At 42.7% G+C, this 23,411-nt stretch overlaps 1 protein-coding gene across 5 annotated transcripts in view; it reads left to right on the plus strand.

The window, feature by feature from the left end:
* Window positions 1-460: 460 nt before the first annotated feature.
* Window positions 461-23,411, plus strand: part of LOC306928544 (glutamate receptor ionotropic, kainate 1-like) — a 65,435-nt gene continuing 42,484 nt past the window's right edge. For 4 of the 5 annotated variants that reach the window (XM_079508759.1, XM_079508761.1, XM_079508762.1 and 1 more), the window contains exons 1-4: window positions 461-882; window positions 8,404-8,571; window positions 8,995-9,252; window positions 20,347-20,528. In XM_079508759.1, the coding sequence (XP_079364885.1) occupies window positions 801-882; window positions 8,404-8,571; window positions 8,995-9,252; window positions 20,347-20,528 (690 nt within the window). In that variant the 5' untranslated portion in view covers window positions 461-800. Of the gene's footprint in view, window positions 883-8,403; window positions 8,572-8,994; window positions 9,253-20,346; window positions 20,529-23,411 lie in introns of those variants that run through there. The other variant, XM_079508763.1, reaches the window with a different exon arrangement.

Here is a 23,411-nt window from a genome sequence, read left to right on the forward strand (position 1 = left end):
CTATTCTAGACTGTAGCCTGTTGCGGAGACCTTGGCATACCTGCATATAGCTAGCCATATTGCATTGCTGGACAAAAGTTTTTCAGTCTAAATTAAAATATAGAGTGTGCGCAGTTTTATGGATTATAGCAGCTGGTATCACTCAGGCGTTATGTTCCCTTTTTAGATTAATTCTCTCATAACTATTTAATGAATAGGCTAAATTAAACAATAGGCTAAAGTAAATTTACTTTAGCCTATTATTTCATTTAGCCTATTTCCGAATGCGAGTGGTCAACACAGTTCACCGACTTCCACCACCACAAACCACATATAATCGGTCCGTAGCATCTCTGTTTAATTTGAAGATTACCCCCCCCCCCCCCCCCCCCCTCTAATCAGGACCGGTGTTCAGGGATGTTGATAATCCAGCTGCTGCCTCTAAATCCCCTCAGCGCGCAGAGACAAGCGCCCTCGCTCCTACCCGGAGGTGGACATGTTTCGTTTCCTATTTCTTTCATTAATACGTCTGGCTGATGCTACAAGAAGTTGGATTCTATATGCGACGGTGGCGATGATATCCCGCACTCGCAGTTTGATTCGGTATTGATGCGGAGCGCAAAGCACCATGTCGGGAGTAACTTCTACATGGGAAACCCGTGCTTGGTCGGAATGGTCGCCCACTGGCACTAATGAATAAAAGACAGAGATGACACGCCAGGGACCCCATAGCGTGGACAAAAGCTGTTTCCTTTTCTAACAATGAACTATTAAAGCAGCACGGAGATTGATGCCGAGTGACTGTGTCCAACTGGGGAACTATGGATAAAAAGAGACTTTACGCGTATTGTCTTCTCCTGACGACTCAGTTTTGTCTGAGCTCACAACAAGTGCTTAGAATTGGTAAGAAGAGCAACAGCTGACAACTATTAGCAATTTATGTCGCCAATCATGCCTTACTGGGGGGCAGTGGGGGCTCCATTTCCAACTTCACGCGTAGATGTTAAATGTGTATCTTTAGAACTCTCTGCATGCGTTATACTAGTCTACGTGTCGCACTCGCATTATTTAACCAACTAGAGTTTTTCCAACAGCTATGTAATGTAACTCGCATCGTGATATGTCGGCGTTTTAAGAGCAACTTGATGAAATGAAAAAAGAAGCATAGCCAACCAACTTAACCTTTCCCGTGTTTCTTGATTCATTTGACATGCCTATTCAATTTCGACTTATTCTTGCCTAGCCCATGTTATTATTTAATAGGCAAAAACAAAAGTCACAAAACATTGTGTTTTGTGATTCTACCTGTTTATAACCTCATGTGGGCTATAATGCAACAGTAGTAGTACGTGCGTCATTACGCACAGCTCATTCAACTGTTATTCGTGTAAGTTAAGTATATAGGCTAAACTAATAGTTTATTGATTACTGTACATTATCCTTGCCACCAGATACCCATCTGTAGCATTTCCATTCAAACACACGTCCCCTCCGCAGTACATCTTACCAGATGCCGTGGGCACAGTGACACCCTATCCATCACCGAGATTGATGGATTTGAGGCGCACTGGGCTGGTAGCCTATACCACGCGGGCAATGTCACTGTGGTGGGCTTCAGGGGCGCGGGCACTTCATCAGCGCAAGACGGGCTCACCTATTGGTGACAGGTTACATCTCATTAATGTCCCTGCATGTCTCAGATTCAGGGTTTGGTCAGCAGAGAATGAATATGTAATGTAATACTGGTTGGCTGGCTGCATGCTGGCTGGCTGGCTGACTGACTGACTGACTGGAATGGAGAATTGCCTTCACTGACTGTGACATCTGACATGTGTTGATTGAGTTGAAGAGGCATGTGAAGAGATTTAGTGCATGATGAGAGTCCTGCATTGTCTGGTCTCTCAGTTGCTCACGTGATCAGTGTTCAATATTGTAAATCCTGCATTGTCTGGTCTCAGTTGCCCACGTGATCACTGTTCAATATTGTAAATCATTCTTGACCAATAATGACTGCTTTGTTGGCTATACACTGTGTGTGTGTGTGTGTGTGTGTGTGTGTGTGTGTGTGTGTGTGTGTGTGTGTGTGTGTGTGTGTGTGTGTGTGTGTGTGTGTGTGTGTGTGTGTGTGTGTGTGTGTGTGTGTGTGTGTGTGTGTGTGTGGAGCGAGAGGAAAGAGAAACCTATCACACGTCTTACTGGCCTCTGTTCCTCTATGCCTCTGGGTTTTCAGGATGGAGAGATAATCATCCGATTCAGACCTTTAGTCTTTTGCACTACCTGTAATATTGATGACCAGGGAGGCCAAATGGAGGCGATGAAAAGTTAGGAAGATTCCAAGGATTATTGGCTGATATTGAACCAATGAAAAGTATTAAAAAGTGCTTCGGCCAAAACCTCCTAACTCCATTGGGGCGGCGGTGGTTCAGGGGTAGAGTGCCTGGATGGTAACCGCAAGGTTGCCAGTTCAAACCCGGGCTCCCCCAGAGTTACTGTCGAAGTGTCCTTGAGCAAGACACTGAACCCCTAATTGCTCCCGATGTGCTAGTTGGTGCCTTGCATGGTTTCCGTTGCCATCGGTGTATGAATGTGTGTGTGAATGGGTGAATGTAATGCACAATCTCTGTAAAGCGCCTTGGATAAAGGCACTATATAAATGCACCATTTACCATTTATTTTACCAAGTGCACATTTGAGTGAGGAGTCTGCTATAAACACAACACGAGATATATAGCTAGATAGCTATAAACACTATTCCCGGTCGGTGGACTTCAAAATAAGATCTGTTTTATTTTGTATTATTGTCTCCACCAGGCCGAAGGCATGGGGAGAGAGTATGTTTTGCACTCCGTCTGTGTGTGTGTGTGTGTGTGTGTGTGTGCGTGCGTGCGTGCGTGCGTGCGTGCGTGCGTGCGTGCGTCCGTCCGTCCGTCCGTCCGTCCGTCCGTCCGTCCGTCCGTTACCAGCTAATCTCCGGCACCGTTGGCCCGATCCATGCCAAACTTTGCACACACACTCCCTGGATGCCAACGACGAACCTCTGCCCCAAATATTCCTCAACGGCCTGTTATAGCGCCACCATGAGGCCGATTTAGGCAAAACCCATTTCTGTAGATTACTCGTACACATTTTATCCATACATCACACAATTCGGTATACACACACATAGTCATGTGATCAACACGGATCTGCACCATTTCCCATCTTCCATCCTGATTGGCTAAGATTGGCTTCCAAAGCTCACATGATTGGTCCGTTTCGAACAAAATGCCACAAATCACAAACGCAGTGTGCAATTTCCGTGAAATTATACGCGCACATTTCCACTAGGCCGAGGACGACATGCCACTATTTTTTTTCCAAATCAGCCTCATGGTGACGCTATAATAGGCAAATTCCTGATTTTAGCTATAACTGCATCGATCGGTATACAACTTATGTATGCACACTCCCTAGAGGCCATGGAAAAACATTGTCCCTGCATCCCTCCACATCTGCCGGTTATAGCGCCACCATGAGGCCGATTTCTGCAAAACACATTGCTTATGTTAGTCGCACAGATTTCATCCAAATCTCACGCAAATCGGTACACATGATCTCTGTAGTCATGTGATCAAGACGAGTCTGTTGGATTTCTCAGATTCTACACTGATTGGCTAACATTGCCTTCCAAAGTTTTCAGGAGTGGCCCGTTTCGTTCAAAATGCTGCACATGTCCTGCTCATCCAGAATTCTATCCTCAGAGATGCTATGAGTGATCTGGCTCTGCATTTCCTCAACAAAATGAAGAAAATTGTTGCAAAAAACAAACAAACAAACAAACAAACATGTTTATATTACTCCTAAACATTTTGCCAAACATCTCACACAGTCCTATCCTCCTGGTGGAGACCTGTGCCCAGAAGGGCACTTTTTCTAGTTATAAATATTATTCTCTGGTATCGGGATTCGGTGTCGATATCGGCTAACACAAATTGTGGTATCGGGATGGTATCGGAAACAAAGAAAATCGGGACATACCTAATTCAAATCTTAGTGTTTTGTCAATTATTTGGGGGGCCACTTGCAAAACTCTTAACAGCCCACCAGTGGTCCCTGGACCACAGGTTGAGAGCAAGCTTCACACTGCAGTTATTGGGAGTTGGATGCAAGTGCTATGAATGATACCTACAGTATCTGCTGCTGAGTGATAATTTGGAGGGACCGATTCAGCAGCCAGAGGAATTGGTTTCAGAAAAGGGATTAGTGGCAGAGTGACAGGAAATATCCAATGTCCACCCTTGTAGAATTCTCCACGATGCATTGAAGAAATCTGACACAAGTAGTCCATCTCATTTACATGCAGCTCTCCCCACACACGTTCTACGCTGCTCAGGTAGTGAATGTCGATTTGAGTCAGAACTGCATCTCATTGAGGAAACGTTTGGGGGGAATAACAACTGGGAACAACTGGGGAGAAGTTGTTCATTTATCCTCAGATTGTCAGACATCTTAGGTGATTTCCTCCCTCATAATGTATGTATGTATGTATATAATAGCTCTAATGCTGTTGCATTTTTTGAGTTCTAGCTTATTTCAAACAATCCACTAGTGGTCCAGGGACCGGTCCATGGACCATTGTTTGAGAAACTGTGTTGTACACACCATGCATATTATGCATCTTGATTCTTGTACCATGATTGCACCCAGATTAACATTTGTTTCCGACAACAAATTAGAAATGTGTCACCAGTATCTTCATTACAATAACAATCTCTGTGCTTTTGCTAATTAAACAAGTTTGCTAGCATGCCTGTTCCTCTGTGGGCCAAAATGTTATTTCATCTCAAAATTGAAGAGGAATACAGCATTAAACAACACTGCCAATAATTCAACAAAATTAACTACTTATGCACCATTGATTTCCATGTACAAAAATGTTATTGTAAAGAACAATTTAATTCTTCGATTTTGCAGACCTCAGTAGGAGATGGAAGACAAACCATGAATGAATAGAAATCTTGATCTGTTTGCAATCTGTCCATAAAATTTGGCGTATGACAATAGCTAAAATAGCTGATGTACAAGTTCACGACTTGATACAATGAGACTCATTGTGTGAGCTTCCAGGTCTTCCAGATCTGCTATAAATGTAATATTGTTGAGACGGATGAGGCTGCACAACTCTTAGCCACGATGCAAACATTTATTTAAAAGGTACAGGAAACCAATAGTCTTCCTCGTGTGTTTAAAAAAAAAAAACCTCCCTCCCTTGTTTGCCCATAAATTAAATATCAACATTAATATCAAAAGTAGAGGCATTGATTCCAGCTAATCGATAACAAATCAAATCCTATGTCCAGGGATCGATGCGATGCGAGAGTGCGGTCTAGCCAACACCAACTCTGGACTCGCTGCCCTCCACACACCCTCCTGTCTTGAGCTCCGTAGTGTTGTTAGCTCCGTCGCTTTGTATCTACGTAGGTGATGCGACTCCTTTCCTGGCTTTGCCCTGGGTTGGCTCCCGCAGTGTCAGTTTGCTTACCACCAGTTCCAGGTGCCCAACGCAGTGCCCGGCCAACCTCATCCTTCTCTCTCCGACTTTGCCTGTGACCCATGGTAGGTCCCGTAAAGGTCCTCCGGGCAGAGGTCGGTTATCATGATGGGATGTACTTGCCTAGACTTCCTTGGTACCAGCGTGAACCCCAGTGTCTCCTCTCTGTCTCCCTGCCACTGATTGCAAGTCTCAGGGCATAGTCCATCGCTATTATAAACCGGAAGCGGGCTAGGGTGTCTCCCTGTTGGACGCATAGAGTAATAAGGTTGGACGCCCACAAGGATCTCAAAGTCTTTGTTGTCACCGTCGTGTGTCTGAATCTTGACTCAAGTCTGGCAATAGCCTGACAATGTCTCGGGATCACTTGTATCTCAAGTGGATAACCTCATCTGTATTGCCGTCTGCCTGCCCAAGGTGCATTATCAATACCAGATCAAAAGTTACATCTGTAGCACTTCCTAAACATCTGTTACAGTATGCTGTCTTAGCTGGGCCAGATGGACCGATTTGTCTGGTAAATTATTCTTCATTATTCTTTAATGAAATGGATGCTCTTAGTGCTATGAGGTACATTAATCCATTAGGTAAGGAGACACCAGCGCAGGGTTCAATGAATGGCGTTCTTGAAAAAAACCTGCAGCAGTCAGAATACAATAGAGCAGAGCTCTCTTCGAAATAAGGCTATTTGCTGTAATACAAGGGATTGGATTGCTCTCGCACGCACGCACGCACGCACGCACGCATACGCACACGCACACGCACACGCACACACACACTCTCCCCCTGGTGGGTTGTTGAACAAATTGTCATAACGGGCGTTTAGCAGAGGCTCAGTTCTATTTCCCCAATGCTTCTAAAAGATACATTTTCCTTCAACCCTGCAAAGGGATAAATCTCTCATCACTTCATTGCACCTCTTTATCCCTTCCCTGTAGAGAGACAAATCTCTCCATTCTGTTCTGTCTGGTCTATGTAGCCCCATATCTCTCTATCAAGGCTGTCTCCCTATCACTTCAGCTTTGCTTGTAATTTCAGAAGCAAGGAAATAAAAACATTTATGTGGTCAATGGTGCCGTTCTAGTAATTGGAAACGGATAATTGCAATCTTGTGGATTTACTAGTGGACATGTTATTTTGGACCAAGACTGACTGTAACATGTCATTTTTAAGCAGTGCCAGCCACTTCCACAAGTGTCTGTCTGTCTGTCTGTCTCTACTATATGTATGTACGTATGAGCATGGCATGAGCTGCAGCTAATTGTAACATAATAAAGCTGCAACTAATTACACTAATTTAACATAATAAAGCTGCAACTAATTTTAACATAAAGCTGCAACTAATTGCAAGGTTTTCAGCACGATCTGAGGGTAAAACATTGCCCCGGCATCGGGCATACATTGGCAGATATCATAGTTTTGTTGAACAATTATGTGACTGGTAGACTCATTTCAACTTATACTTATATTGTGACATGTTATGATCATATGAGATGGGCAAATTGAAGTCAGGAGGTTTCAGGCTTCTACCTATCCATTTTCCCATTATGGCCTCACTACCTTGATGATTGCTGTGCTGTCCCAATTTAAACTGTCATTGTGTGGCCTTGGACCCTCCTGTTCCAACCCTGTGCACACATAATTAGAGAGAACATAACAGAATCCTTATGAGCAGGAAGTGAAGGTACCGTATCTGGGAAGAATAATAATTGTTCCTCTTGGAAACACTTAAAATGCAAACCCTCATTTGCATGTTCCAACAGGAACATAGGATAGGTATCACTTTGCAATATCAAATACAGGGACGTTGAAAAATAGGGCATTAGGTTTTTATGGTGGACATTATATTAATTTAAAGACCATAAAGACTGAAATACAGCTTTCTTCAAGTCACTGCAGACAAGAATGTAGGCGTAGAGCTAGTTTTATTTAGTCCCATACTTGGAGGTTGTTGAGTCATACTTAAAATGTCTAGTCTAGGAAATATTTCACCTATGAATGTGCTGGCTTTGGGGATGGAACCCAGGAACAAATTCCATCCATCTTCTGAACGTGTTCTGTTAGGAGTTAGGAGGCAGTAACTTAATTAGGTAGACCTAAATTGCATCTGCAAAACTGTTCAGGCGCGATACACACATCTACTGTAGTTCCCCACTCCTCTACCATTCATTTGGTTTAATTAAATGCTACATTATGCTTAGCTTTTATGCCATGGACTGATCACCAGTGTTGATGTTGTTAAATTGTTCATTCTTCCATAGAATGCAGAAGACTCACTTGTAATTGATGAAGGTCAAAGGCTCATGATTGGGTATAATCTTGGTTCATTTGGGGTATGTTGTGTAAAGGGTTGCCTGACAGGGCCCTGCTTCTATTCTGCCAGGGGTCTGCAAGTGGCTCTTTTGGTGATTTATAATCAGAAGTCCAATTACAGGGGAACATAATTACCAATGCCACAAAGGAAAGCTTTCCCCCTGAACCATAATTCATTCAATTACTCCCAGGATGGTGAGTGTTCTCTCGCTCTCTGGCACCCCATGTCTTTTCTAGGCTGAAGACAAAGGGTGACCATGCCATAGTCAGGGCTCCTTAACACTGTCTGGAAATACCTTCCTGAAGCAGAGGCTTGACGATGATAAATCAGTATTCTTCACATTTGTATTGAATATTGATTTTGATGTTGCTGTTGTTTGATTCTGTTATGTTTTGTCCCTGCACCGTATATTGTTTGTGTTTTATATAGTCATTGTATGTTTTTATTCATTTATTTATTTTTCTCTTTTTCTAAAAAAAAATATATACATCCCTGGGGTACTCCAGTCAACAAAAAAATGTAAAGGGTTAAGTAAGTGTGTGTGTGTGTTTTTTTTACACCCATTCTGCTCCATGTGCAGGTGGCATCTTTGAGACACGGGAGAGCGAGTTGGTGAGCATGGATGAGTTGGCCTTCAAGTTTGCCGTTACCAGCATAAACCGGAACCGGACCCTGATGCCCAACACAACTCTCACCTATGACATTCAGAGAATCAACCTATTTGATGGCTTTGAGGCCTCCAGGAGAGGTGAGCGTGCTTTAACCACATGAACTCCAGCACCCTATTCCAGCTTGGGCATATAGGCATATGGCCCATCTCGGCGGGGACGGAGTGGCATTCCGACGCACCGCCATTCCGACTACGTAGCTAGTCCAGACTTGTGAGCTTGTAGATCGGACATTTTTGTTGAGATTTAGGCCTAGTCCAGATGAAAAAAGTATTAAGGGGCCAAGGATAGACCTTTGGGGGCCTGCCTGTTCCATGTACTGCTTGCTGTGTAACAGAGTTGTTTGATGTGCACGTCTAAAGTCTGAAAGAGCCTCTGTTAATGAAGTATGACAAAATAATTACGTGGTTACTCTCCTTTTACTAACCAATTTACACACAACTTCGCACAGCTAACGTGTCACGAAATGAGGCCCGCTGACCTTTTGCGCTCTGCTCCGACAGTGTGTGACCAGCTGGCGTTAGGTGTTGCTGCCGTGTTTGGCCCGTCACACAGCTCCTCAGTCAGTGCTGTACAGTCCATCTGCAACGCCCTGGAGGTCCCCCACATCCAGACACGCTGGAAACATCCCTCTGTTGACAACAAGGACACGTTCTTCATCAATCTGCACCCGGAGTACACCGCTATCGCCAGGGCCATACTGGATATAGTGACCTTCTTTAAATGGAAGAAGCTTACTGTGGTTTATGAGGACAGTACAGGTATGTTAGTATTGTGTGTGTGTGTGTGTGTGTGTGTGTGTGTGGGGGGGGGGAGGTGTGTGAGAGAAAGACGAGAATAGAGAGGCAGAATGAGAGCACGCAGGTGTGTGTGTACTGAATGTGTGTTTCTGTGTGCACATGTCTGAGTATGTTCTGTAAAGCACACGGCTCAACTCAACCCAACACAATTTCTATTAATGGAGCACATTAACGTGACCAGTGCTATAAAGGTTAAAACAAAACGAAGCAGTAGAATATAATAATATACAGGGAAAAACGAAAACATTGCACAGCAGTCTGGAGGAAAAACCAAGGGTGCCAAGCACAACTTTCACTGAAGGCCAGGAGAAATAAATTAGTATTTTACAATTTAAAAACATCTATGGACTGGCCAGCTCTAATATGGAGAAGCGAGCTGTTCCAGAGCCTGAGGAACGGCTGATGGTCTGCCTGTGTGCGCGTGTGCGCGCGCGTGCGTGTGTGTGTGTGTGTGTGTGTGTGTGTGTGTGTGTGTGTGTGTGTGTGTGTGTGTGTGTGTGTGTGTGTGTGTGTGTGTGTGTGTGTGTGTGTGTGTGTGTGTGTGTGTGTGCGTGTGCGTGAGTGAGTGAGTGAGAGAGTTTGTCATTTGAGACAACCAAGGAAAATAAAACTCCCGGTTAATGTGTGCAACAGCGATTTATTTCACACCCCATGTGGATTTACCCCAAACCCATCCGACCCCCACTAACACAAATGAGAATATAATAAAGTCACTGAACAAGACATGAACAGGATTTAGCAGTACCTCCATTCTTAAATGTGACAATCTGAAAACTATAGGAGAAAAAGATTTTTTTATTTAATTAGGATTAATCGAACTTCACAGTAGTTTAATTTTCACAAGACTGTCGATGGGGATTATATTTGTGTGTGCGTGCGTGTGTGCCTGTGTTTGTGTGTGACTGTGCTTGCATGTGTGAGAGGAAGAAAGAGAGAGATATGGGGACAGAAGTAGAGTGTGTTAGGAGAGCGATAGAGAGAGGAAGGGACAGATATAGTGAGGCATAGAGTCTGGGACATATTGTTTGGTATACATCCAGTTTATAAACGTCATTATAAATCCTCAAAGTTGGGGAAAACTATTTGACTGAAAATAAAAATAGACCCTATCCTTACACAGACGAATATATGTGGTCTTTACATTTCCCATATTTCTTTCATGACATATTTCCCTACCTTCAATCAGATATGTATGGCTTTACCAGAGGCAGGGGAATATAATAATATTGGACTGGTTTGGACTGGTACACAATGTAGTGTGACCGGTAGTCAAGGTGACCGTTTTGTCACCCAGCAAGCTCCCTAAATAATCACTTCCATCTGTCTCCTAGAAACATTTCCGTCTAGCTATTTGTTGACTAAATTGTCAATATAATTTAGTCATAGTTTTAGTCACCATAGCTTAGTTTTTTTTTTTTTTTTTTAATGTATTTTTATTGAGGCTCTGAGATTTCACAACTGTTCAATCACAATTCAATGTATATAGAACCACATTTTTCTTTTTTCAACATAACATAGGAAAACAACAAGAACCACAATACAGACATTACAATGCACAGACAAAAAACAAACACAAACAAAAAAACAAAAACAAAACGAGTACACCACAGTCTTGACATGATTACATTACAGGTCACCAGAGTCTTTGTTATTCACTACCGTTCAATAAGGTACATTGAAGCACAGTCTAGAAGGGTCCACTGTATCTAAGACTGGTTCCCATACCTTTGTGAACCCTTCCATGTTATCACGGAGGAGATAAGTCAGTTTCTCCAGAGGAACAACAGTCATTACCTCCTTGTACCAATCATCCAGTGTAGGAACGTCTCTATGAATCCAAAGCTTGAGTATAGTCTTCCTCGCTATGTATAAGAGTATTCCAACCAATTTGGCGTTGTGTCTGGTCCTTGCACTGGATACCTTAGCTGCTAGTACACACTGGAGAGGTGACAAGTTCAAATTATATCCAAGCAAGGTGTCCAGCTCATTCTTCACCTCATTCCAAAACACCTGTATCTTTGTACATTTCCAAAGCATATGTGCATATGTACCAACTTCTGTGTCACATTTATTACAGTTAGGAGAGCTGAGACCAAGCTTGCTTCTCAGTAGAGGTGTATAATGGAGTCTGTGTAAAATTTTGAATTGTCTTTCTCTATCATTAATAGCTTAGTTTTTGAGGGGCGCTGCCTAGCCCCTCCTATGCACAGCTTTGTGTTTGTGTGTACCAAATTTGAGATGATTTGATTGGCTGAGCACGGAATGTAATGTAGGCTATGATGATAAGAGCTCACTTCACTGTGAGTGTGATTTTATTTTATTTTTTGTGTACCTTTCACCAGCTAAAACAGTAGCCGATGAACAATTTGGGAATGTTTCACGGCAATCGGACGCTACATTAATGATTTGTAGCATTTCTTTATGTAATCTGAAAAATTGGACTGGTCATCACGTGACCACATGATAATATGTACAGCTTTGTGTGAGTATAGAGGGTACTGTATGCATAAAGTGAATGGGAAATTGAGTGGCAAATCGAGTGGCAAAGTGACTTGGCAAAGTGAATGTCGTTTAATGCAATCAGATAGGTCTTTTCTGTTTGGATGTATGGGCTGTCAAGGCCAGAAAAGTAGTTTTTGCCACTCAGTAGGCATTCCCGCATAACTTCCGGGTATGATAATGATATCACGCTCATACCCTCTATTATAGACAAAATCTGTAGGAGTAGTATCAAAACGTGTGTTTTGAAGAAAGCGCAAAATGGCAAAAATCTTGTCAGGTGGAAATGGTGTGGCCTACACTGAGAGTTGCATCATGATACAAGGAATTTGGGGGAATGGTTTGACTGTATAACCTACGGTTCAAGATGTGCCAAAAATGTGAGGGCCCTCTTAAAGTGCCACCATAAGGCCGATTTCAACAATTTGGGGCAGAGGTTCTTCCTTGGCCTACTGGGAGTGTGCCGGAGATTAGTTGCATACAGAGACACACACACACACACGCGCACGCACGCACGCACGCACGCACGCACGCACGCACGCACGCACGCACGCACGCACGCACGCACGCACGCACGCACGCACGCACGCACGCACGCACGCACGCACGCACGCACGCACGCACGCACGCACACACGGACACCGACACACACACACAGACACACACACACACAGACACACGTGGACACCGACACATACATATGGATGGACAGGAGCAAGGACTTATCTGCCTTTATTGATACTATACAGTAGATGAACAGGAAATGGAGAGAGAGAGAGAGAGATGGGGAGTGACACACAGCAAAGGTAGTTGGGATTGAGACTTGAACCCGCGACATGCTGTCAGGCTGCATTGGAGCCTATTGTCTCCGGTTTTGCAGAGACAATTATGCCTACTTCACTTGATATCTCTCTGACACAAAGTGCTAGATGTCCCAATGTTTCCTCCAGCTAAACGATACTCCTTTTTGCCTCCCGAAATTGCACCCTCTCCTTCCAGTCATATCTCGGAAGCTTGTCCAAAAAACTTTAATCATGCAGCCCATAATCTGGAGATGATGTTTTTTTTTTTACTCCAACCTTTAGGGCTGTACAATCCTGCTTCTTCCAGTCGAGAAAAAAATGCCAAAATTACTGTCTTATCTTTTGCAGACGTTGAAAAGGTCATTCATGCTTTTATTTAATCACGCTTGGACTACTGTAACTCCCTGTACTCTGGGTTCAGTAAAAAGAGTGCAAAACTCAGCTACTAGATTATTAACTAATTCTAAGAAACTCATCCATATTACACCCATCCTGGCATCTCTCCACTGGCTGCCAATGAGTTTCGGAATTGATTTTAAGATTGAACTTTTAAAGCCTTGCAAAGCCAGGTTCCTAGTTATTTAATGCTGGTACATGAGCCTGAGCTTCTCAGATCCTCACACAGGGCCATTTTGTTCGTTCCTAAACCTCGCCTCATCAACTGGGGTGATTGGGCTTTTGCTGCTGGACACCTGGCTTTGGAATGCCATACCTGAGGATCCAAGGCCAACAAAATCGGTGTAATCGTTTAAATCACTTATGAAAACCGTACTTTATAAGGCTTTTTTATAGTGTGTAATGTATTTTATTTCATGCTTATTCCCTTGTATACCTTTTTACTTCATGCTATTTGTTTTAATTGGTTTACTTTACTGTTTTAATTCCTTATTGCTTATTATAGCACTTTATATCCATGTTTAAAAAATCTCTTTAGAAATGAAGTTTATTATGACTTGAAGAGAGTATTGAATCTATATCCTTCCGAGAGCAGCGGAACTGCTGAGTCTGGTCAGTCTTAACCTGAGGGCAGTTCATTAAGGATGGAGACATGGATTGAACATTTTCACACATTATTTATTCGTGCCAACAGCACAAAGGAAATAGAATAGAAACCCAACACATACTACTACTTACTTGAAAAACTACAAAATATAGAATTGATAATCAAGCAAAAATAAAATAAACTCTAGTTTTCCCCATTACTATGAATAATTTACAGATCTATAATTGAGCGATAGAGTAATAACAGATGCACAATTCAAATTGGCAACACAAGAAAATCATAACTTCAAATAGTACTGCAGGGTGAAACAGGACTAGGGCTACAATAAGGGCCCAACCCTCTTCAACATTATATAAAGGTAGTACTGGAGGGTGAAACAGGACTAGGGCTACAATAAGGGCCCAACCCTCTTCAACATTATATAAAGGGATGAATTCATTTGCAGAAATGCCCTGAGTGTGACTCTGCAGGCCACGGAGGTTAATTGTCTGATGTTTGCTGCTGACCCGGTAATCCTGTCTCCCTCCAGAGAGTGTTTACAGTATGTCACAGCCTGGATATCCTCCACAAGTTCAGCCAAACATGAGCACTAAATATCATTATGAAAAAGACTTGACCCAACTCCCAGAACAATGCATTCAACATTAGGAAACTAAATTGAACATACAAAACATTTGATTAGGCTTGATTAGGAATTGTCATGATTATGAGCTGAAAGGCTTTTTACGGAATCCAAACAAAATTTTAAATTGACATAACCTGCAATAAAGTCTGAAATCAGTAGACCCAATAATATTATATTGGTGTGTGGAGTCCATTAGCAAAAAAGAAACGCTCCATATACAGAAGTCAGAACAGTGCAAAACAGAAGTGAATCAAAATTCTACAAATGAAGTGATTCTCAATCCACCTACTGCAAGGCCACTCAGTGGCAAGAGTTGAACAAGAGTTGAACAAATATGCCAGCTGGTTCTGAAGCTCTGCCCCCACACAACAGCCCTTCAGGACAGATGGCAATCAATCTGGGCCAACCAAATCATCTCAAAACAAGAAGAAAATTATGTCAAATATTGGAAACAACCCAATTACAAATATCGTGTTGCAATGTGACACGTTGTGAGCTTGTAGATCTGTTATTTTCAAAATCATCTTGTGGTCAGAAATCATGTATGAAAGCCAAAAATATATTATTATGAGGGTCCTTGACATGAGAAAGTTTCAGCTTGACAACTGGAATGAGATTTGTATGGAATTTAGGACTGTACTGGACATAGTGATATGGAATGCAACGTTGATGAGTCTGGAGCTTTGGCTCGAGGTAGAGGGACTAGCAGAGGGACAGGAGCATTGTAACTGGCTAGTAGATCCTATAAACTGGAGAGACAACTTGTGCCCGATTGGCTAGTTTCTGTCCATCTTGAAGGTGGCATTTTTGTAAAAAGGCCTCATGAAACCATTCAGCTTTTTCTCATGTTGTGATGTGGGCTATAGCCCATTTATGATAACAGAGATATCAGAGGTATAGGGCCCAGCAAAATATCACAAAAGGGGCGTAAACATTTATCGCTTCCAGCCCGCATCCTTGTTGTGGGGCAAGTATGGACCCTAGGAGAGACACAGATCAATCACTTTGCTAGAGTGACATGACGAGCTTGTAAATGTAAACAGTGACTTTTCCATGCTATTACACTACTTTAATGGTGCAGATTTGCTCGGTTCATACAGTTGGAGGCCATCGATATTGTCCTTTTCTTTTTGCTGAGGTTTGCGTGATCTGCGCAAAAGGACAGTTAACCCATTTTGGGCGGGAACCCCTTTTGGTGTTTTAAACTATGTTATAATTTAGCTATTGAAAAATAGCAGATCTACAAGCTCATAGCGCGCCACCGAGTGGCGCGCTACGAGCTTGTAGGTCTGCTATTTTTGAAAAATCGTGAAAATATTTATTTCAGAAAACTGGAGGATTTAGAAGGATTTTTTAAAAATTTGAGGTCAGGCCTAAATGGGTCAAATGATAAGGGACAATATCGGTGGCACCCAACTGTACTTGTGCCATAACAGAAGGACTTTAGAAGGGAGGATTTTATTGTCTGGTCTTTCTATCGAACAATCAAGTATCAGCTAATGTGCCGGCGCTGACGGCGCACAGAACGCTGGATGCATAACAGCCAAGCACTGGTCATTTAATTAAGCCACATACACATTTATATAATCTATGAGGTTTCTATTTTAATTGGGTGTCTAGCTAGTCATGTCATGATTTTATTTATATATCACTATTAGTATAATTGTAATCCATCTACAACCTAGTGAGCTTGCAGATCAGCGATTTTCAATGAACAGATTTAACAGTTAAAAAACCACCCGATCTAAAATAAACATGGGGCATGAAAGACTTCTGCAGATGTTTTCGCTAAGCAATTACATAGCCTATATAGTTCGTTCCTTCAATAAGGTAGGCTACTGCGCTGCGCATCAGTTATAGCCTTGAAAGTGGGGCAGTAGCTGTCAAAATCTTTCCATTCTGTGTGTGAGTGACGTGTGTTCATAATATCCCCGATTTTGCAGAGATAAAGCTCTCTTCCTAATGGCTTGTACTTGTACGTATGTTGAGCGCAAGCCTAGTCTTTCCATTAGTTTTCCGTTCAATCTTAAGTCGGCAAATTAGTAATTTTACAAACGCAAAGCGTGTGCACACCGTTCAGCTATGGTTCCGTTTGCCCCACAACACGGCGAGGGGGCAGAGATCAGAGAGAGGGGGAAACTATAGCAGCTGGTTCCTTGGTGAGTTTGGTGTTGTATTACCTTCTAGCTTGCTTCACGGCCTGGTTGAATGTGTCCTTGGCAAACATCTGGCTGTCGGTGGTGGTTGTGTTTTGTTTTTAATGATGCTGCTTCTTCCTAGCTTCTTCCTTCTTCCTAGCAGCTTTTCTGCACTTTTGATCAAACCATTGTCCTATGTTATGACAGTTTTGCTGGGAAGGAATTGTTCCATGGCATCCTGGGTGGTTTAAGTGATCTGGTGTCTGGTAACATTTCTTCTCAGTCAATACAGTACCTTCTTTGGAGAAGACATTCTGTCAGTCAGTGCATGAGATAAAGCATCACATTTTCCATTTGCTGACATTATTATACAAATACAATTCCTCTTGTAAGGCTTGTCTCGGTCTTGCTCTTACAGAATGTTCGGTGGTGGAATAGTAGGCTACTATTATGTAAAAATGTTTTGTGAATAAAATGTAATTTAGTCCAATGTGAAGTAATCTGTTAATACAAATAACGTTTATAATTGGGGTGGTTTTAATTGGCCTCCCTGATCCAGATTTAGAATAATCTTTATTGTCCCGAAGGATCTTTGTCTCCACATCAAAAACAACACATAGCACATAACACCAAGACAATACAAAAAGATGAACAGATGGACACAAACCTTGACACAATCCTGTTTCTATTTGGACATGAATGTTGACATGATCAAAATTCTAATTCCGCGGACAGCTAGGCTGAATTAGCTCTCTGGTAAAACAAAATAAGAAATCAGCACTTGCCCAGGAAATCCGGGGTAGACCCAGAAAGAGCTTGTAGATTGTCTATTTTTGAGAAGAGATTTGGTGTAGACAGAAAATGTGAAATAAGTACAGATCCAACTCAAGTCCCGTTTACTAAGTGTACAGGGTTTAGGTGGTTAATGTACACAGTGTAGGCATACATATGTTGCTAGTATGTTTGTATTCATTCATCGCTGTGGTGCAGTTATACACATAACCTGATCATGATCTGAAAGAATCAAAAGACTCAACAGATTGTGTTCTAGTTCTTTTGGTTCCTTAACCCATTTTGGGCGGGAAGAAGTTGGTGTTAGCATTATGTTATGCTTTAGCTATTTTTTCAAAAATAGCAGATCTACAAGCTCGTAGCGCGCCACCGAGTGGCGCGCTACGAGCTTGTAGGTCTGCTATTTTTGAAAAATCGAAGAACGACTGACATAGAAACATAGCTTTTTCAGAAAACTGTCTCCTGACAGTTTTCTGAAAAAGCTATGTAGACATTTTTAGAATCTGATCTCGGGTCAAAATGGGTTAAAGGCATAGAGTATATATATAATAGAGACTGAACTGGCGCGAAGCTCCGCCCCCCCAGCTATTCATGTCAGTGGAAGTTGCTCAGTGGCGTTTTGAAGCACCCGGAAGACTGCCGGAAGTCCCTCCCAGGACCTCAACTTTGAGGTCCTGAGTGACGTACGGCAACCGAGCGCTCAACGTTAAAGCCCAGCTGCACGGGGTTTCCCGGTCATGAATCCACGGGTCCGCCTGTAGTCCCTCCTCCTACCATTAGGACCCAGAGCTTCAACGTTGGAAAGTCTGCCTGCCCCCTTGGTTAAAGGACTATACTAATATCATTGACTGTGATTCACAGTAGCCTATATATGGATATGCAGTACATTCCTATTCACAGTAGCCTATATGGATATGCAGTACATTCCTATTCACAGTAGCCTATATATGGATATGCAGTACATTCACAGTAGCCTATATATGGATATGCAGTACATTCCTATTCACAGTAGCCTATATATGGATATGCAGTACATTCACAGTAGCCTATATATGGATATGCAGTACATTCCTATTCACAGTAGCCTATATATGGATATGCAGTACATTCACAGTAGCCTATATATGGATATGCAGTACATTCCTAATCACAGTAGCCTATATATGGATATGCAGTACATTCACAGTAGCCTATATATGGATATGCAGTACATTCCTATTCACAGTAGCCTATATGGATATGCAGTACATTCCTATTCACAGTAGCCTATATATGGATATGCAGTACATTCCTATTCACAGTAGCCTATATATGGATATGCAGTACATTCACAGTAGCCTATATATGGATATGCAGTACATTCCTATTCACAGTAGCCTATATATGGATATGCAGTACATTCCTATTCACAGTAGCCTATATATGGATATGCAGTACATTCACAGTAGCCTATATATGGATATGCAGTACATTCCTAATCACAGTAGCCTATATATGGATATGCAGTACATTCACAGTAGCCTATATATGGATATGCAGTACATTCACAGTAGCCTATATATGGATATGCAGTACATTCACAGTAGCCTATATATGGATATGCAGTACATTCACAGTAGCCTATATATGGATATGCAGTACATTCCTATTCACAGTAGCCTATATATGGATATGCAGTACATTCCTATTCACAGTAGCCTATATATGGATATGCAGTACATTCCTAATGAGCATTTTCCAAAAGCATAATAGTCCCTAGAGAAAAGGTTGATTTACAAATGAAATCGAAACATTCATAACATACAGCATATACCGTACCATGCAATCATGTTTAACGTTGACTCAAATATTCCTGTACGTTTGTAACATTGACAAACAACTGCAACATCTAAACATAAAGTAATTTATGGGACAATATGTCCATGTTTAATTATGTATGACATGGCTATATGATATTGATGCTATTATGGCCCTGTGTTGTTCTGGTACAGTATGAGAGATAATTTCGCCAACATCGTCTTTTTCTAAGAGGATCTGCTACAGTACAATGTCTAAATTGTAGGCCAATCTTTGCGAGAGTCGATTGCATACACACAGCGTCTAACTTTATAATGTGGTGACTCAAACAGGTCCATAGTTCCAAATCTATCATTGGCTATATATTGCTGTGTCTATGACCTGCAGAAGGTGGGGTGCCGCTTATGAAATGCCACATGGTTTATAGAAAAAGGTTGTTTGCTTGCTACTTTATTTTCTAGTATATTTCTGAAATGTCATGCACATACACATGGAAATGCACAGTACCTCACACTGTTCAAGGCAGACACACACACACACACACACACACACACACACACACACACACACACACACACACACACACACACACACACACACACACACACACACACACACACACACACACTCACACACTCTCACTCTCCAGACACTAATGATATATTTTATTGAGGTTTTATCTCACAATGTCCAGTCACAGGTCAGATTAATGTCAGACTCAATTCTGGTTTCTCAGTGCGTGCGTGTGTCATGTGTGTGTGTGTGTGTGTGTGTGTGTGTGTGTGTGTGTGTGTGTGTGTGTGTCAGAGAGGGAAGCAGCATGAGAGAAAGTGAGAGATGAGGTGAGAGATAGACAAAGGGAGAAATGAGCGAGAGAGAGAAAATGTGATTGAGAGATATAACAATGAGACAGACAGGATGGGGGGTGAGGTGAATTTAGATGGAGCTGGCAGAGGCACAGAGAAAGCACTAATTTCTTCTCCACGCGTTGGCTAGCAGAGTCCAACAAGATTTATTATACCATGCTGGCTGTGCAAGTGTGTCTGTGTGAAGTGAATACCATGTTCCTAATACAGTACAATTGTATATTTAAGCATTTCTATGCTGAAGTAGCAGCAAACGTTCAGACTGTGGCTAATCTTTAACCCTGGGAACTTTCAGATCTGATGAAGGACATGCAATGGGCTTCTGTATGTTACGATATATGACCAGAATTTGAAGTAGTGTAGACTAGCGAAACGTTGAATTAATTCATTTTGTTTACCTTACCAGTGTTGCAGACTCTGTTTCTATATCCTATCTATCATCTAGCGAAATTTCAAAATAAATAAAAATCCTACATTAACCCTATACCCAAACTCCTTCTACTGTACACTTAAAGTGTTGGTAATCTTCCAGGTCTCATGCGGATGCAGGAGCTGATCAAGGCTCCAGCTAAGCTCACACTGAAGGTCAAGATCCGACAGCTGTCCGCAGGGAACCAGGATGCCCGGCCACTACTTAAGGAGCTGAAAAAAGACAAGGAGTTTTTTGTGATCTTTGATTGCTCCTACCATATGGCTGCTGAGCTCCTCAAACAGGTATGGGGTGGCAAGGGCTAGTCTAGGTGGTTAATAATAATAATGCATTTTTATTTATAAAGCACTTTACATTCTCACAAATCTCAGATTTCACAGATCTCAGATCTCAGAGTGCTACAAGGTTAAAAGCATGGCAAAAAATTAAAACAGCATAAGCATAACATAAAACATTCAATCAATATCATGGGACCCAGCATCGCTAAACAAAAAGGGTAAAGTTAAGTGTCACGTGTGCGAAGAAGGAGGTTTAGGACCCAAATGCATACAGGTAGAGGCAGAGGAGCTCAAATGCAACAGAGTTTAAAGGAACAGAACACTGGTCACTACAATAACAATCTGACAAAGGAACTGAAAGAACAGGGGAGTATAAAGGCAGGGATATTAGGACATAGGTGAACACAACTGACAAACAACACTAGGATAGGCTGACAGGCAACAGAACACAGGTGACTATGACCTGCAGAAGGTGGGGTGCCGCTTTTGAAATGCCACATGGTTTATAGAAAAACCCAACCAATACAGGGAGGTGAGACAAGGCAGGTGACAGCAAACAAGGCAGACAGGAAATCACAGAACACTACAAAATAAGACACGGAACCCAAATGTGAAAGTCCCAAAACACAGACAAAGTCGAAGGGCAGAGGAGCATACTGTGACATTAAGACTAGATAAAACATTTTTAAGAGAATTCTTTCTTAAAAAGGTGGGTCTTTAGTCCATTCTTAAAAGCATCAGTGGACTGGTGCTCTCAGGTGCAAAGGGAGGGTGTTGGAAGAGCAGACATGGGGCTGTGTAGCAGAAGGCCCGGTCGCCCATGGTGCGGAGATTGGTTTGGGGGACAGGGAGACGGTGGGTGTTTGAAGAGCGGAGGCTTCGAGTGGCGGGTTTAGGGGCGATTTGTTCTTTAAGGTGGGGGGGCATGTGTGAGAAGTGAAATCTTGTATTCAGTCCTGACGGCGATGGGGAGCCAGTGGAGAGAACGGAGGGTGGGTGTAATATGGTCAAATTTTCACACTCTCATCAGGATCCTAGCAGCGCTGTTTTGAATGTACTGGAGCCTCTGGAGGCTCTTGCTAGGGATCCCGATGACTGGTGTATTGCAGTAATCCAGCCTGGAGGAGACGAAGGCGTGGATGAGTTTCTCAGCATCTGGCAGGGTAAAGGTCCCTGCACCCGTTTTTCGGATTTTTAGCTGCGTTTCTCCATCGGTTTCCCGAAAAACGCGTCCAGTGTGCAACCACCTTTAGTGTGGAACGGAGTTTGGAAATGTTCCTGATGTGGAAAAATGAGGTCTTGCATAGGTGTTTGATGTGTGCCTCATAGTTGAGCTGTGGGTCCATTTTCACACCCAGGTTGGTGACTGTGGATGTGGATGAGAGGGGATTGTTATGACCGGAGAATGAGATGCTGGTTATGGGACATGATTGGATCTGGTGGGGGGGTGCCAAATGCCAATAAGGACGGCTTCGGTTTTGGAGCTGTTTAGTTGAAGGAAGTTGGAGTTCATCCATGGCTTTATCCCCTCCAGGCAGGTGGTAAGTGTGGTTGATGGGGACGGTGCTGGCAGGTCTGCGGGTAGAGGTGAAGGAGAAGGTGGTGGTTGGGCTGCGGGGGGCGTGAATCAATATTGAGGTAAAGTTGAGTGTCATCAGCGTAGCAATGAAAGGACATTCCATGCTTGCTGATGATGTGGCCGAGGGGAAGCATGTAGAGGGAGAACAGGTTGGGGGCGAGTACGGATCCCTGGGGGACACCGCAGGTGACAGAGTGTGTCTGGGATTTCTTTCCCTCCCAGGTTAGAGTAAACATCAACTGTATCAAGTAGATATCAGGTTTATACCCTAATTTCACAAGTCTGTATTGATACACTATAGTGACTATACTGTAATCTCAATTTCCTCTCCTTTTTTATTTGCTTGTCTCAATGTTTAAATTTTTTTATTTGAATAAAATGAAAACTATTTCCCTTTTGGAATTGTACCTTACAATTGTAATAACAGTTATTAGATAGATATTGAGAAACAAATAATTTCTTCCACTGTTTGGCTTATTTTTTGTTTGTTGGTGTAGCAGTGTTTCCAGTGAGCCAACATGCACAATAGCAGCACCCTGCTCTGTTTGACCAGAATGGAACAGAGCCTTAATTAGTATCATCGGTAACACCTGTGAAGGAAGCAGTGGCGTAATGGTGATATTTATTTTGGTACCCCGGTACCTCACCTTCTTTACTGTGCTGCTTAGCGAAACTAAGCTGTTCTTTGATTGTGGAGGCATTCTTGTTGCGTGCAGAACAACACAAGCAGTAGCCTACTGGAGCCATACTGCTGTGCTGTGTTTACCGTGTATGAGAGTGCGCTCAGGTAACGTTAAAGTTAAAGCTGTTGTTATGCAAAGTAGTAGCCATTTGAATTCGGCACGGTACTTGACACGGTGTGAACAAGGCTCCAGACTTCCCAAAACAAACTGGTCAGGCTCCCACTTGGCCTCACCCCCTGAACCCACCTTACCCCTGCCCACTTTAACAGGCTGGAATGGCTGCCTTATAGGGTCGACGACAGAGTACAGCATCTTGCAATGGGTCTGGTCCACAAGATTCGATACACCACCAAGATACCCATGTACCTGTCTAGATACTTCCTTAATGTTAACAAAGTCCACACCCACAACACCAGAGGGAGTGCAACGAACCATGTACAACCCAGATTTGGCACAAACAAGGGACTAAATTCTTTTCGCTCCTATGCCACCAAAATGTGGAACGCCCTACCAACAGTCATTAAGACATGCGAATCCCTTGACTCCTTCAAAACCGCTCTCAAAGGGCACCTACGGACGGCTGCAATTCGAAACTGGTCCCCGTAAAATCTGAATCCCCCCCCCACC

This window comes from Electrona antarctica (assembly GCF_951216825.1).
Source record: "Electrona antarctica genome assembly, chromosome: 8".
Taxonomy (NCBI): domain Eukaryota; kingdom Metazoa; phylum Chordata; class Actinopteri; order Myctophiformes; family Myctophidae; genus Electrona; species Electrona antarctica.